This window comes from Bos indicus x Bos taurus, chromosome 2, assembly GCF_003369695.1.
Source record: "Bos indicus x Bos taurus breed Angus x Brahman F1 hybrid chromosome 2, Bos_hybrid_MaternalHap_v2.0, whole genome shotgun sequence".
In the NCBI taxonomy this organism is placed as follows: Eukaryota; Metazoa; Chordata; class Mammalia; order Artiodactyla; family Bovidae; genus Bos; species Bos indicus x Bos taurus.
In genome coordinates, this window is record NC_040077.1 from 80,147,566 (window position 1) to 80,161,125 (window position 13,560).

The 13,560-nt window shown below is 38.5% G+C and overlaps 1 protein-coding gene across 6 annotated transcripts; it reads left to right on the top strand.

Moving 5' to 3' along the window:
• The first annotated feature begins 94 nt into the window (after window positions 1–94).
• On the top strand, window positions 95–11,442 carry NABP1 (nucleic acid binding protein 1). Of its 6 annotated transcripts, none has more exons than XR_003514693.1 (7): window positions 299–892; window positions 1,190–1,328; window positions 4,196–4,267; window positions 5,941–6,016; window positions 6,638–6,710; window positions 8,197–8,642; window positions 10,543–11,442. XR_003514693.1 is itself a non-coding variant. In XM_027563180.1 (6 exons), the coding sequence occupies exons 1-6, from the start codon at window positions 802–804 to the stop codon at window positions 8,364–8,366; spliced, it is 621 nt and encodes a 206-aa protein (XP_027418981.1). In that variant the 5' UTR covers window positions 299–801; the 3' UTR covers window positions 8,367–10,014. The 6 variants fall into 6 exon arrangements, 3 of the variants coding, with proteins under 3 accessions (XP_027419002.1, XP_027418981.1, XP_027419012.1); XR_003514695.1 differs by having other exon boundaries at window positions 10,548–11,442; XR_003514697.1 differs by having other exon boundaries at window positions 10,604–11,442.
• Window positions 11,443–13,560: the final 2,118 nt, after the last annotated feature.

Sequence of the window (13,560 nt, forward strand, 5' to 3'; positions counted from 1 at the left end):
ACAGCCACGGGCAGTAATCTGAAGAAGGAAGATACGGATGGGTAAAACTGACGCTACGTAGCGACGGCGGAAGCGGGAGGAGGGTGGGGTGAGGCCGAGAGCCGATTGGATGGCTGAGGAGGCGGGGCCTACGCTCACAGCGCTAGGAAGAACGAGGGAGGAACCAGGGATGCTGCGCGCGCGTCTCTCGCTGGTTTCTGCTCCCTGGCTTCCCTTCCCCGAAGCCTGGAGGGCGGGTCGTCGGGCGTGCCGACGCCGGGTGACGTCACAAGGGGCGGGGCGACCCGAGGGTCCTGCGGGCGCGCGGGCGCGTTCCGTAGTCGGTGTTTGGGACGCTGGGTGTTCGGTGACTCGGTCTCTGCTCCGGGTTCGCTGTTACAGCCCAACCCTCCCCGGAGTCCGGGACGGACAGGGCACGCGCCCGTGTCTGTGTGTCAGCGGGACTCAGGACAGAGGCGTCCTCTCGCTGCCTTTTTTTCTTCCTTTTATCCAAAGAAGGGGGCAGTTCTCACGCTTGCCTTCCTGTCGCCCCGTTGGGAGCGGGGTTGGTGTGCGGAGTGGTTCGTCTTTTTTTCTTTTAAACTTGTGAGCGCTTTTTTTTTTTCCCCCTCCCCCTTTTTTAGGCTCAGTGCCGTCTGGACTGGTTTCCTCGGTCCCTGACTAACCGCTTTCTCCCCCTTCTCTCGCCACCCCCGCCCAAGGTCGCCCCTCCGCCCTCGCCCCTGGCCCGGGGTGGGTGGGAAGCTTTGTCCGGCTCCCTCCCCACCCGAGTCTCCGCAGCGTAGCCGCACCTGCCTCAATATGAACGGGGTCAGGGACCCCCCTCTTTTTATAAAAGATATTAAGCCCGGACTGAAAAACTTAAATGTCGTCTTTATTGTCCTGGAGATAGGTAAGTGAGGTCCGCAGCCCGCCCCGCCGCCCTGTGCGTCCCGGGACAGGAGGGAAGGGCACCGCCGCTGCGAGCCGGGGGCTCCCCTCCCCCTCTCCTCCCTCGCTTCTCCCCTCCCCCATCCACGTGGCCCCGTTGGCCCCCACCGGCTCGGTAGCCCGCCTGCGGCGAGAACCCGGGGCTCTGCCTCTACCCACCACCTTTCAGGTGCATTTTGATCCCGGAGGAGGAGTTAGCTTTTTGGAAGTCCTCATTATCTAATACACCCCTCCCCCTTTGATTTTTAAATTTTTACAGGACGCGTGACCAAAACCAAAGACGGCCATGAAGTGAGATCATGCAAAGTAGCAGATAAAACTGGCAGCATCACTATTTCCGTGTGGGATGAAATCGGAGGTCTTATACAGCCAGGGGATATTATTCGGTTGACCAGAGGGTAGGTGTGCTTAAAAGGGTTGGGGAATGAGTGCGCCTCCAAAGTAGGAGTCTGCAGAATCCGAGTTGGCTGACGCCCGGCTCCTTGGCAAGTTCTGGATAAAGTTTAGTGTTTTCTGTGGGCCACTCCGAGGATTTTTGAGCCCCATTGATATTAACCTGAGATGGTGGACGGCATTGGGATGTAACACCTTTGCCTTTAAAAGTTTCCCAGTTTCAGCTGGGAATCTAGCCACACCTTGTTTACAAATTAGGTAGGTTTTTAAATACCATTCTAGAATTATTCAGTCTTTTTAGTAGACTATTAAAACTGACATAGTTAATATTTCATCTTTTTTCATTAACTATATAATGTAGTTGTCAGTTTATTTCCCCAACCTTTCCCCCTTTTAATAACTTTTGAGGTCTACCCATGTTTTATTTGTATACACATTTAGACCGTGTGTACTTAAATTGAGATTGTAGCTGGAGAATTTAGCCGGTTTTGTAGTGTGTCAAATTTGTACACGGATGTAAAAATTGAAAGGAAGTTTACAATATCTGGAAGGTACATTCTTGAAAATGATTCCTTTTGCCCACTGTTGTAAGGTCAGTGTTGCCCAAAAACCAGAATGTTGTGCAGAAAATGTTTGACAGAAAGATATGATACCTCTGTCCAAAAGAGTTACTTGGCAGATTGGTTTTTAAAAATAATTTAGTACATTCTTTTGGAGGGGTGGTGGGGGAGGTTATAAGTTAGACTGCGTTTACCAAGATTTACCAAGTTTTTAACTTAGATAAAATGCTAGAGAAGGATCTTTAGATTTTGGAAGCTTTTTGGTTTACAGAATTATAATAATTCATTGGTCATAACTGTAGGAAAAGTGGGTGGAGATTGATGTTAGCTTAGTGAATAGAATCTCAGAAAAGTGTTGGATCACCCTGAAAGTAGGAACTTAAGAGCCCTTTAATAGTATCTTAAAGGTCTTACAGCACCTTCAGGAAGTGAGGCAGAGTATCATCAAAGAAGGAAGTGAGAGTCAGGACTTAGACATTTTTTTCTCATACACTGTGACTCATGACACTGGTTAAGTCTTTTAAACTTCCACAGTTTTAACTTGCACAAAAGAGAATTTCTACCAGGGAGGGTAGGGTGAAAATTAGCATCATTAAAGTTTTTTGGCTGCCAAAGTATCTCATCCAGTGATGAGAAGTTATTTTATACACTGTGAACAGCTTCTCATTTCGATTATCGCATATTTGCACATTAAGTACTTAGATGTGTCCATCAGAAAAACTGTGGAAAAACTGTCAGTAGCCAAGTAGTATCTGTAGGATCTTAAGGAGTATAGTTACCGAGGAGTACAGTGTAAAGGGAAGTTCAAACCCAAAGAAATCTACTATTTTCTAACTTCTGTTTAATCTTGAAGTTACTACGTTTTCTCAACTTTTCTGTAAAATGGGAATCCCAGGTGGCGCTAGTGGTAATGAACCTGTCTGCCAGTGCAGGAGACATTAAGAGACATGGGTTCAGTCCCTGGGTTGGGAAGATCCGCTAGAGAAGGATATAGCAACCCACTCCAGTATTCCTGCCCGGAGAATCCTATTAACAGAGGAGCCTGGCAGACTACGACAGTCCGTGGGGTCACGAAGAGTTGGACACAACTAAAGCAACTTAGCACGCATACCTTACTTACTAAAGTAACATATCCAGTGGAGTCTGGCCTATTTGTAAGGCCCTTAAATTCTTGTTAAATCTAACAACAGAAGCTTTGGAAGAAAGGTATACATCTCAATAATAGTAATTTGAATATTGACATGCATATCAGAAAATCCTGCAAACATTGATCTCATTCCTGAAATAAGTGAAAGTTAAATGTTTTAGTGCTGTAATTCATGGGATTGCAAAGAGTCGGACACGACTGAGCGACTGAACTGAACTGTTTTAGTTGCAGTAAGTTCAAATTTTCTCTCAAAGTAGGTGTTAATTTTTACCTTAATAAGGGAAGATATTAGTGCACTGTCTCCTCAGTCAGTTTTTTGTGTAACAAAGTGATGAATGGAATCTTTAATAAATAACATTTACTAAATGAGAAGAAATACATAATGTGAGACTAGAAGAATTTTATTAACTTGTATTAAAAGATAAACCATCACTGTACTTAGTTAAGTAATGCTTGGTTTTAATGTATCTTTCTAAATCATGAAACTTAATAGTAGTTGTACAAAGAAACAAGCCTTGGGCTTATTTTATAATATTAACATTTTTCATAGATTTGTGTATAAGATTATTTTGTCTAATGATACTATTTGAATTCAAAATTGTTTACATGTTCAGCTGTTGTTGCTAAAAATAGGGAATTTGGAAAAACAAATCAGTGTAAGATTATGATCTTAGTTTTTTAGCCCCTTCCTTGATTAAATATACTGAATTTTTAGTAACTTAGGAATAACACATGCTAGCCTGTTTCTGGAGGCAAAAGAAAAACTATTTTACCAATATCTGGTAGACCAATTATGTAAGTGTAAAATTAAACACTGGGATGTAGATTTTATATGTCCTGTGATTGAATAAAGTAATTTCTGATTAAGTCTCTGTAGTTTGAAAGTTCTCCCTATGTTAATTGACTAAAGATGTGATCTTTGGAGTATAATAATGCTTCCTTTGGAAAAAGACTTCTTTTTCTAGGGTTAGTTATTGTTTAATTATATCAAAATTTGGCAGTAGATTTTTCTTCACATTATTATTTAGTAAGTAACAAGTTAATCAATGGCAGAGACAGGGCTTGAGCCCTACCTGCACCCCAGTACAAAAAACACAGTATAAAAATTTATTGAAGTCGAAGGAAACAGATATTTCCATAGAACTGATGTTTCTTTTCTTTCTAGGTATGCATCCATGTGGAAAGGATGTCTGACACTTTATACTGGAAGGGGTGGAGAACTTCAGAAAATTGGGGAGTAAGTATTAAAATATGTTTCATATAATTGAATAAATTACAGATAATATCAACAGAATAACTGGTAGGTATGAAGTATGCACCTCTTTTTTGACTGGTAGACTGAATGCTTCCAGCAGCTTAACTTTCTGTGTATGTGCTAGTTGAACAGCTATCAGTACTGTTTCCTGTGGTTGAGAATGTCAGTTTTTCCTGGCAAAGAGCATTAAGAAGCTGAACTTGAGATGATCCCCCGTGGGACCATTTCTGTCGGCTTTGGGAACGTTTATCTTTGAGGTGTCACAAGTACCATTTGAAGTAAACTCTGTCATCTAGTGAATTTTCAGTTAAGAAGCTGAGTATTAGTTTTAGGCAGTAAGTTTAATTTTTCTCTTTCTCTGTTTATGGGTGAATATGTACCCATATGTAAAGGGACTTGAAGCAGTGACAATTGAAGTCCTGTATTTATCCAGTCTAGGTACTGGACAGGCTGCCACAGTGTGAGCTTCCTAAACTACTACCCTGGTAATCTCCACCTTGACTTGGAGGAACCATCCTCTCTAGGGGTGTAAAGGTAGTTCAGTCTCCACACTGGCCTAGACATTTGGGATGTACTCATGAAGTATGGTGTAGGCAGTGAACCAGACCATTAAGTCCATTCTACTTGGTTTATGCCTAGGACACCTACTTAATATCTATCAAAATAGAGGATATCTAAAGGGAGAAGCCACAAATGGCACCAGAAAACAAAGGAAGAATGTTTTCTATACTGCAGGCATAAGATACTTTGGGAAGAATAAGCAGTCTTTGAGCTTTTTTTTTTTTAAGCTTTTAAAGATAATAAACTGGTAACACTGCTTCCGCTAGGAGGAAAATTAGAGTTCACTTCTGTTCATATTTAGAGTAATGCTAGAGCAATGTGCTATGAGAGGTCTTAGCGTTAGTATTACAGAAAGATGTTGGATTCTGACTCAACCTTCACATACATGTACAGTATTTATAATAATGGAGGTCAGTTACATGAAGAACCACTGGAGGTCACTCAATGCATAGTGACTTTGTGTTGGGGTCAGTATAGGAGTTACCAAAACTGATTTTAATTTGTGGGTTGAGCTAAGAAATGCTTATGTGTAATGTTAATTAATATACACCATAGTCAGTTGATAAGGCTTGGGATAAACTGTTTTCTTGATAGCCAGTTGTCTTTTATTAATGCCTGTAAAATCCACTTTTAACCTTGAATGATTATCTTTGCAGATTCACAGTGATTGGTCAAAGAATGACTATGACTGGATGAGAGTGCGTGAGTGGATCAGTGCAAATCCATCACCACTGCTGGAAAAACCACTCTGGAACCCTATACATGGTTCAGAGGCATCAGTCAGCCTGTGTGGAAAAATAGGACAAAGATGTGTTTCTGTGTCCTTGATCTTTGACATTTAATTTTTGCAGTACAGAATTAGAACTAAAATACAAAATAGAATGTTTTTAACATTGTCGACAATCAAGTATTTGAGGTTTTTTTTCCTAATGAAACAAAGCTTTTAGGAAGTTTTATTGTAAATGAATAGAGTTAGCATGTTGCTGTTTGGTTAATTCATTGACATCTAAGTTCTTTATTCCTGTCAGTTATGCATACTATATAAAGGTTGATTATTTCAGAAATCATTCAAATTATCCTTTATTGTCTTTCAGATTTTGTATGGTTTATTCAGAATTGCCAAATTTCAGTGAACCTAACCCAGATTATCGAGGACAACAGAACAAAGGGGTAATTAATCCAAATGTATTGTCTGTTTTTATGATTAGGCTTTTGACTGTGTAATATAATTCTATGGCTGGGTTTCCAAGCTTTTCATATCCTAAGTATAATGGAGACAGTTTTAAAAAGAATCTTTTAAAGGTCATTTTCATTTTATGTGTTTTGTGAGTCTGTATAGGATCTGAAATGGTGCTGATGAACCTATTTGCAGGGAAGGAATGGAGACAAAAACGTGGAAAATGGACTGATGGACAGAGTGGGGGAAGGAGAGGGTGGGACGAATTGAGCAAGTAGCATTGCGATATATACATTACCGTGTGTAAAACAGTTAATGGGAAGCTGCTGTATGACACAGGGAGCCCAGCCTGGCGCTTAGAGGGTGGGACTGGGTGACTGGTGGGAGGGAGGTTCAAAAGGGAGGGGACACACAGACACACATACAACAGTTATGTCAGATTTGAGTTGTACAGCAGAAATCAATACAACATTGTAAAGAAATTTATCCTCCAATTAAAAATAAAATTTAAAAATTGTTTTAAAAAGCCTTGAAATTAAAAAAAAAGAATGGATGCATGTTATATGTTTATTTTGAAATCTTCATTTGATTAAGTTAAAACTTTTTTTTTATAGGCACACAATGAACAGAAGAATAATTCCATGAATAATAGTAACAATGTGGGTACAGGTACATTTGGACCAATGGGTAAGATTTTTTTTTTTTGGCGTATTTGTAATCAGGTATAAGAATTAAGGGAATCTCTTATGCAAAAAAAATTGTCTTTAGGCAACAATTAGAACTAAAAGGGAAAGTACTGTGAAAGAGGGAATTCTCAAATAACTAATTTTTCTAGAAAAAACTGATACCCTCTTAAGCTAATTTATTGTGCACATTCTGTATTTAAACATTTGGACCAGTTACTGGGAACAGTGATTAAGAAATTAAGTTTTGATGATGCATTATGTTATTTCTTGTTGATTTTTACAGAATTTCTATAGTAATTATTATTATTTTTTTTATAGAAATTCTAGTAATTATTTACCAGGAAGTCCCCTGGTGGCTCAGAGGTTAAAGCATCTGCCTGCAATGCAGGAGACCTGGGTTAGATCCCTGGGTCAGGAAGATCCCCTGGAGAAGGAAATGGCAACCCACTCCAATATTCTTGCCTGGAGAATCCCATGGACGGAGGAGCCTGGTGGGCTACAGTCCTTGGGGTCGCAAAGAGTCGGACACGACGGAGCGACTTCACTTTCTTTCTTTCTTTCTAGTAGTTATTTATAGTAGATTCAGAATAACTGGTTATTTTTGTGTACTGAAAGCAGTTTATCCTCAGATTAATAGCTCACCTTAGTTTTTCATATGCTAATAGCTGGCCTTTACCCCTCAAAAACCCTCAAAGGTCAATGGCTCTTATATCCTTGTTAAAGGTCTTTTGAAGCCTTTATTCTTAAAGACTTAGGGAAAAGTCTGTTGTGATTGGAATTCATTAGGGTGGCTGAGGGCTTCTCTGGCTGCTTAGACTGTAGAGAATCCACCTGCAATGCAGGAGACCTGGGTTCAATCCCTGGGTTGGGAAGATCCCCTGGAGAAAGGGCATAGCAACCTATTCCACTCTTCCTGCCTAGAGAATCCCCATGGACAGAGGAGCCTGGTGGACTGAGGTCTGTAGGGATGCAGAGTTGGACACAGCTGAGCACACAGCACAGTATGGCTGGAATTTACTTGACCTGTTGGCTACATGTTTTGGCACAGCTCTGATGATTGTTATGTTGTGGGAAACTTTGCTGTTTTTTCCTTTAAAAAGTTAGAATTATATAAATATCTCTTAAAATATTACTAACCTTATTTGAACCAAATGCCAATACTTATATACTATTTTTCTTTTACTTTTTCCCTCAATACAGGTAGTACATTATCTATGCTTTTTTCCTACTTTGTTACTATCTCATTCAGTTCCCCAAGTTGTTCTTTTCCCCTACTCCTTATTGATACAAGCATCAGTTAATACATTTGAAGTAAATACACATTTGGAAAAACGTAGAACTCACACTGATTTTTTTTCCAGTAGTTTACAAGTAAAGGTGTTTGTTTTCCATAATATTCTTATAAGCATTAATAGCATGTGTTGGAACTTCAAATAGATGTAATTCTGTCTGAAAATGGTGATTTTTTTTTTTATATTCTTTCTTAGGAAATGGGGTTCAGACTGGCACAGAAGCGAGGGGATGCCAATTTTCATATGCTGGTAGAAGCAATGGCCGGGGACCTATAAATCCACAGCTACCAGGAACAGCTAATAATCAAACAGTCATGACCACAATAAGTAATGGCAGGGACCCTCGGAGAGCCTTTAAAAGATGACCTATGCCAAATACTCACATGTAGTTTTTAAACTACATGCCCTACTTGAACACTTATTGCACTTTTATTTATTGTTAACTGTGAAAACTGTCCTTTATCTGTTTCTTTTTATGTTTTTGGTTTGTTAACAAGAGTGGTTTGTTTTTTATAGAAGAACTATTAAGCTGCTCGAGTCTCCTATTGAAGAATGGGAACACTCTGAAGAATAGGGGCATTTATTTTTAGAGCAAAAAGATCTTTGGATATCCTCTAAAAAAACCTGCACCCATTTCATGGGTGAGTTACTTACGCCATCAGCATTTTAGCCTCTATGAGTCTGTCTTCTATATAAATTTTGTAATATTTAAAATAAGGCTTAGTGGGAGATGTTCTTTTGTCTTAAATACAGATATTGCCAACTGAAGCAATAACCACCAAAAAAACAAAAATCTGGTCAATGTTAACAGCAATTTTTGAGTGTGACTCCAGGGAATGATTGACTTCTTGAGTGACTGCCATTAAGATTTTCCAAGGACTGAATCATCCTAAACTCGTATTTTATTACCAAAAAGCATATTCTTTATCAGAATTATGGAACAGAATGTGATCTGCATTATGAAAAATTTTTAGGAATCTAAATTTATTTTAGGGTAGTCCTATTAATATTTATCAGCTTTGTGCATTACACTGAATGGAAATTTAAACCTGAGGCCTTGAATGTTTATTTTTTGAAACTACCGTGTCAAATATTGAAATTTAATTTGAGGGAGTTATAAAGTGATAGTAAACATTGATCTAACTTTTACAAATTATGGTAGATAAATATTATAGTGAAGGCAATTCAAATTGAATTTATGTAGAAATATTCAGTCTTATATAGGGTCCTGGGTACTTGCAGAAAATCGGCCTGGAGTGAAAATCCTAGGTACTTACTTATTTGAAGGGAGTGTGTGTGTGTGTTTATTGTCAAAATTTCTGAACACAATTCACAAAGCCTTATAAGCAGAAGTTAAGAAATGGCTCTCTCAAAGAAGCAAATACAGCTTTATTTAGAAATATAAAGGTTAAATTTACTCATATGATGTTAAATGGTGTCCAGTTCCACTTTTCACTGTAGGGTGGATAACTGGAAAATTTTTCCTTTGTCAGAATTAAAGTCTTCTTCAAAATTATCTCTTGAATAAAATTTGCATTAATGTTAACAGACCTACCTTATTTTTGCTCTTTTCATGATTTACAGTGGAGAGCCAGTACTTTTTTTTTTAACTGTAACTGAAGTCATGACTTCAGCCTGTGTGTGACTCCTTAGCTCTGTATTTATTACTTTGTCTTTTTTCTCTCACCTCAAATAGCAAAATAGTTTAATTAGGCTTTGTTTCCTGAAAGTGCCATGGCGTTTGAATATAAAAATCTGTGCCAGATATTTATTTGCTTTAATCCAGTTTCTAACAGCGTGCCACGTATCAGGCACTGTGTCGGTAGTGTTAAGGGGTAAATGAAGTAATGAATAAGCTCAAGAAGTTTCTTTATGGTACTTAACTGGGGATTATATGTTATAGAAATGTTTTCACATACTGATTATTATAGTTCATTTGGTTTTGTGGCTAGTATTTTTTCAAGATGTTCACAAAATTACAGATGTTTGAAGTAAAAAAAAAATTGCAAATTAGTTTTTTTTTTTTTTTTTTTTAAATCTTTAAGGGTAGGAGCCCCTAAGACTGAGTTATTTGTGGGAGATTAGTATTAAAGGTGATTTTGAATGAAAGAATTTTAGAGTTTAAAAAAAAATAATCAGGTAATGGCTTGCTGAGATGCTAATCCTGGCCTGATTCTCTTCACCTGTGGTATTGGACAAGCTGTTCACTTAAAACCTCTGTAAGCCTTAGGTTCCATTACTGTAAAAATAAGTAAGTGATATTACCCCTTTAGAGTTATTTAAGATTTTTCCAAGTGAATGATTAGAATGATTTCTAGCTCCTAATAAGCAGTCAAATGTTTGTTGTCTAATCATACCTCAAGAATAGAAAAAAATGCAGGAGTTAGGTGTGGAGTATTGTTACCTTTAATGTGTTGAGATTAAGTAGAGAAAGACCTTACATTTTACTTTTGTGATTGATGTTTGCCTCAATAATTTAACCTTGCTGTTCTGTGGGGTTTTTTTTAAAATCATTTATTAACAAATTTCTTTTTTCTTAAGGGAAGCCTCCAAAACCAAAGCAAAGTGAGTTACAATTTATATTGAATATTTGCCTTCTCAGCCTGCTTGGACAGTACTCATCAAGAAGTTAAGAGGAAGAAAGATTCCCACCTTCCCCCTTCCTGGCGCTTTCAGCTAACAACTTCATAAGTTTAAACATCTACTGAAAACAAAGGCCATTTGGTATAGAAATACACACTACTGGGTTTGGGTCCCACTTTATCTTTCTAAGTCAGTTCTGAAGTGGATTGAAATGAATTGAAGTCTCATTAGGCAGATGGCCCCTTCTCTCTGGGCAGGTTCTTTGGGGGGGTTACTACAATACAGACTTGGAAACATGAAACCCATAAAGCAAGGTGATGTTACATATTAGTGAAGCCTGCAGTATGCTTTCCCATGGACATTTATGCCAACTCATTTTTGCTTGGTTCCTGTAGTTTTAGTAATTGCATTTTAAATTTGAGGACAGTTTAACTTGAGGCTCCCCTAAATAATTGTATCACTGAGAACCGAGTATTTGTCACTTGTAGTTTTATTTTTTAACATTTTAAGAGAATGGTTAATTTGCTGGGTTGAGTAATAATGCCGAGGGAATGATACTAAAAACAAATAGATACGAGGTTAGTAAAATCAGTGATCTATAAAGAACATGTAATCAGAAAGTGGTTAACCAGCCCTAGAAAGTTTTCTCAGAAGGTACGAATTTGAGAGTATTTTACATCAGTCTTAAGACATAGTAGCAATTCTTAGTTTATGTGGATCTGACATTCCAATTTAGTTACTGACATGCCTTCCTTTTTGTTATACCTTAATAATACCATTATCATAATGTACCATAATGATAGATTGCTCCAAGCAATTGTAGGCTGCCGTGACTCTTAATTAAAGAGATTTAATGTATTCACAAAGGTTCTAGAAACAACAAACAAAAAACCACATGAAAAGCAGTTTTAACATAAGACTTTGACACCAAAGTTCGTTTATTCCTCTAGACTTGTTTTTGGAGTAGACTTGTTCTCAGCTATGATGCCTTTTTTTTTTTTAATCTACTTTTCCTTGTGTTAATTTGTTTTGTCCCCTATCCGATGGAAGTGAACATTTCTAGTAGAAGAGAGTCACAGTTGTTCTCTGGTACAGGATTAATGATGAGTAAAAGCAGATATACTTGGCCATAGTGACAATCTGAGTATTGAGGTTCCAGCCAATTATTAAATAGATGTTGGGGTAAACAACCCCACATTTCACAAAGTAGCCATAATGACTAACAGTTGAGATATGCTTTTGAGGAAATCTAATTGTGACCTTGGGAAAACAGCACTATCCTGAATGGTACGTTGTTAGGACCTGAGGGGGAGAAACTAGAAAAACTTTGCAGGTGTGTTCAAGTTTTTTCCAAATCTCTTCAGGTTTACTTCATTAGGGATCCACCAGAATTTGTTCCAGTGCTGTGATCACAGTACTCCAGGTTTCTGAGCTAAAAGTGTATAATGATGTTTCTTAAAGCACAAATCACAGATGAGAAAATCAAGTCCAGGCCATCTGACAAACCATTCATGTAGTATTTCCTCATTAAGAACATTAGGTCCAAAGATATTCCTAAGAGCTGTTTACCAGTGAGATAATAAGTATGATGAAAAGAAAATCAGCATTTTAACAAGTTTTGACTAGTAGACATTCCATTTGTCTTTTTCAGGGCCTTGATAAGTAATACATGTCTTTAAAAATCAGATCTTTAACCATTTTACACCAAAATTTGAGTACATTTTTGTTTCATGCCAACGAAATTTATACTTCTGGACATAGAGAGTCCAGTTTCTTTGTCCACATACTGATACTGAATAAAACTCTCAAAGAATGGTTTATAAACCTATAGGATTTTCCCCAGGAACTTGTTAGGTGTATGGATTATTTCTGTGCTCCACCAGAAGAATGTGTAAGTGTAGGTTGGAGAGAGCTGCACTTGAAACAAAGTCTCTGAAGATTTTTGTCTCCTGCCCTTGATATTAACACAGAAATAACTATCTTGAAATAAATGTACACATGCACATACCAGTTTATTTTTGTGAGGTTAGAATGTATCAAGGTCTAGATTATAAAAAATAGTACTCAGACATATGCACCTCCAAAAGTCAGAATTGATGGGTAAAGCAGGGTAATTCCAAGCAGGATAGAGTTTGAGTACAGCCTGTCAGCACTCTTGAGTTTTGAACTAGGTTCGAATAGAATATCTTAGGGTCAGGTTATCCATAGTGGAATTGCCTGGCTTCCTCTGGACCTATATTGATTAAAGTGAAAATATGCCTTTTCAAACGCTAGTTTTGTGTTAAAAAGAATTAAAATAGATTTTATCTTTATTTCAGCAAGCCTGTTTGCAGCAGCGTCTGCCTTTCTCCTATCTCCCAAAGCATTCCTCAATTCCCTTTATTGTGTAGAGAGGCTGGCCAAATAGAAAAGTAGTGAAGTTGGAGGCCTATATAAACATTGCTGAGAATACCTCCAGAATCTACCCTCATTGACCTCGATCCTGTTCTTCACAGGGGCAGGTATCATAAATATGTTTCATAAATGGGTAATAAGCAAGGCACAGCTTGACTGCCAGGTGGGGCTAGTCTTGATTCAAATAGTTATAACCCTAATAGGAAGCTGAGTAAGACCTCTGACCTAAGACTAAGAAAACTAGTAAAAATGGTCAGTTCAGTTCAGTCGCTCAGTCGTGTCCAACTCTGCAACCCCATGAATTGCAGCACGCCAGGCTTCCCTGTCCATCACCAACTCCCGGAGTTTACTCAAACTCATGTCCATTGAGTCAGTGATGCCATCCAGCCATCTCCTCTGTCGCCCCCTTCTCCTACCCCCAATCCCTCCCAGCATGAGTCTTTCCAATGAGTCAACTCTTCGCGTGAGGTGGCCAAAGTACTGGAGTTTCAGCTTTAGCATCATTCCTTCCAAAGAACACCCAGGACTGATCTCCTTTAGAATGGATTGGTTGGATCTCCTCGCAGTCCAAGGGCCTCTCAA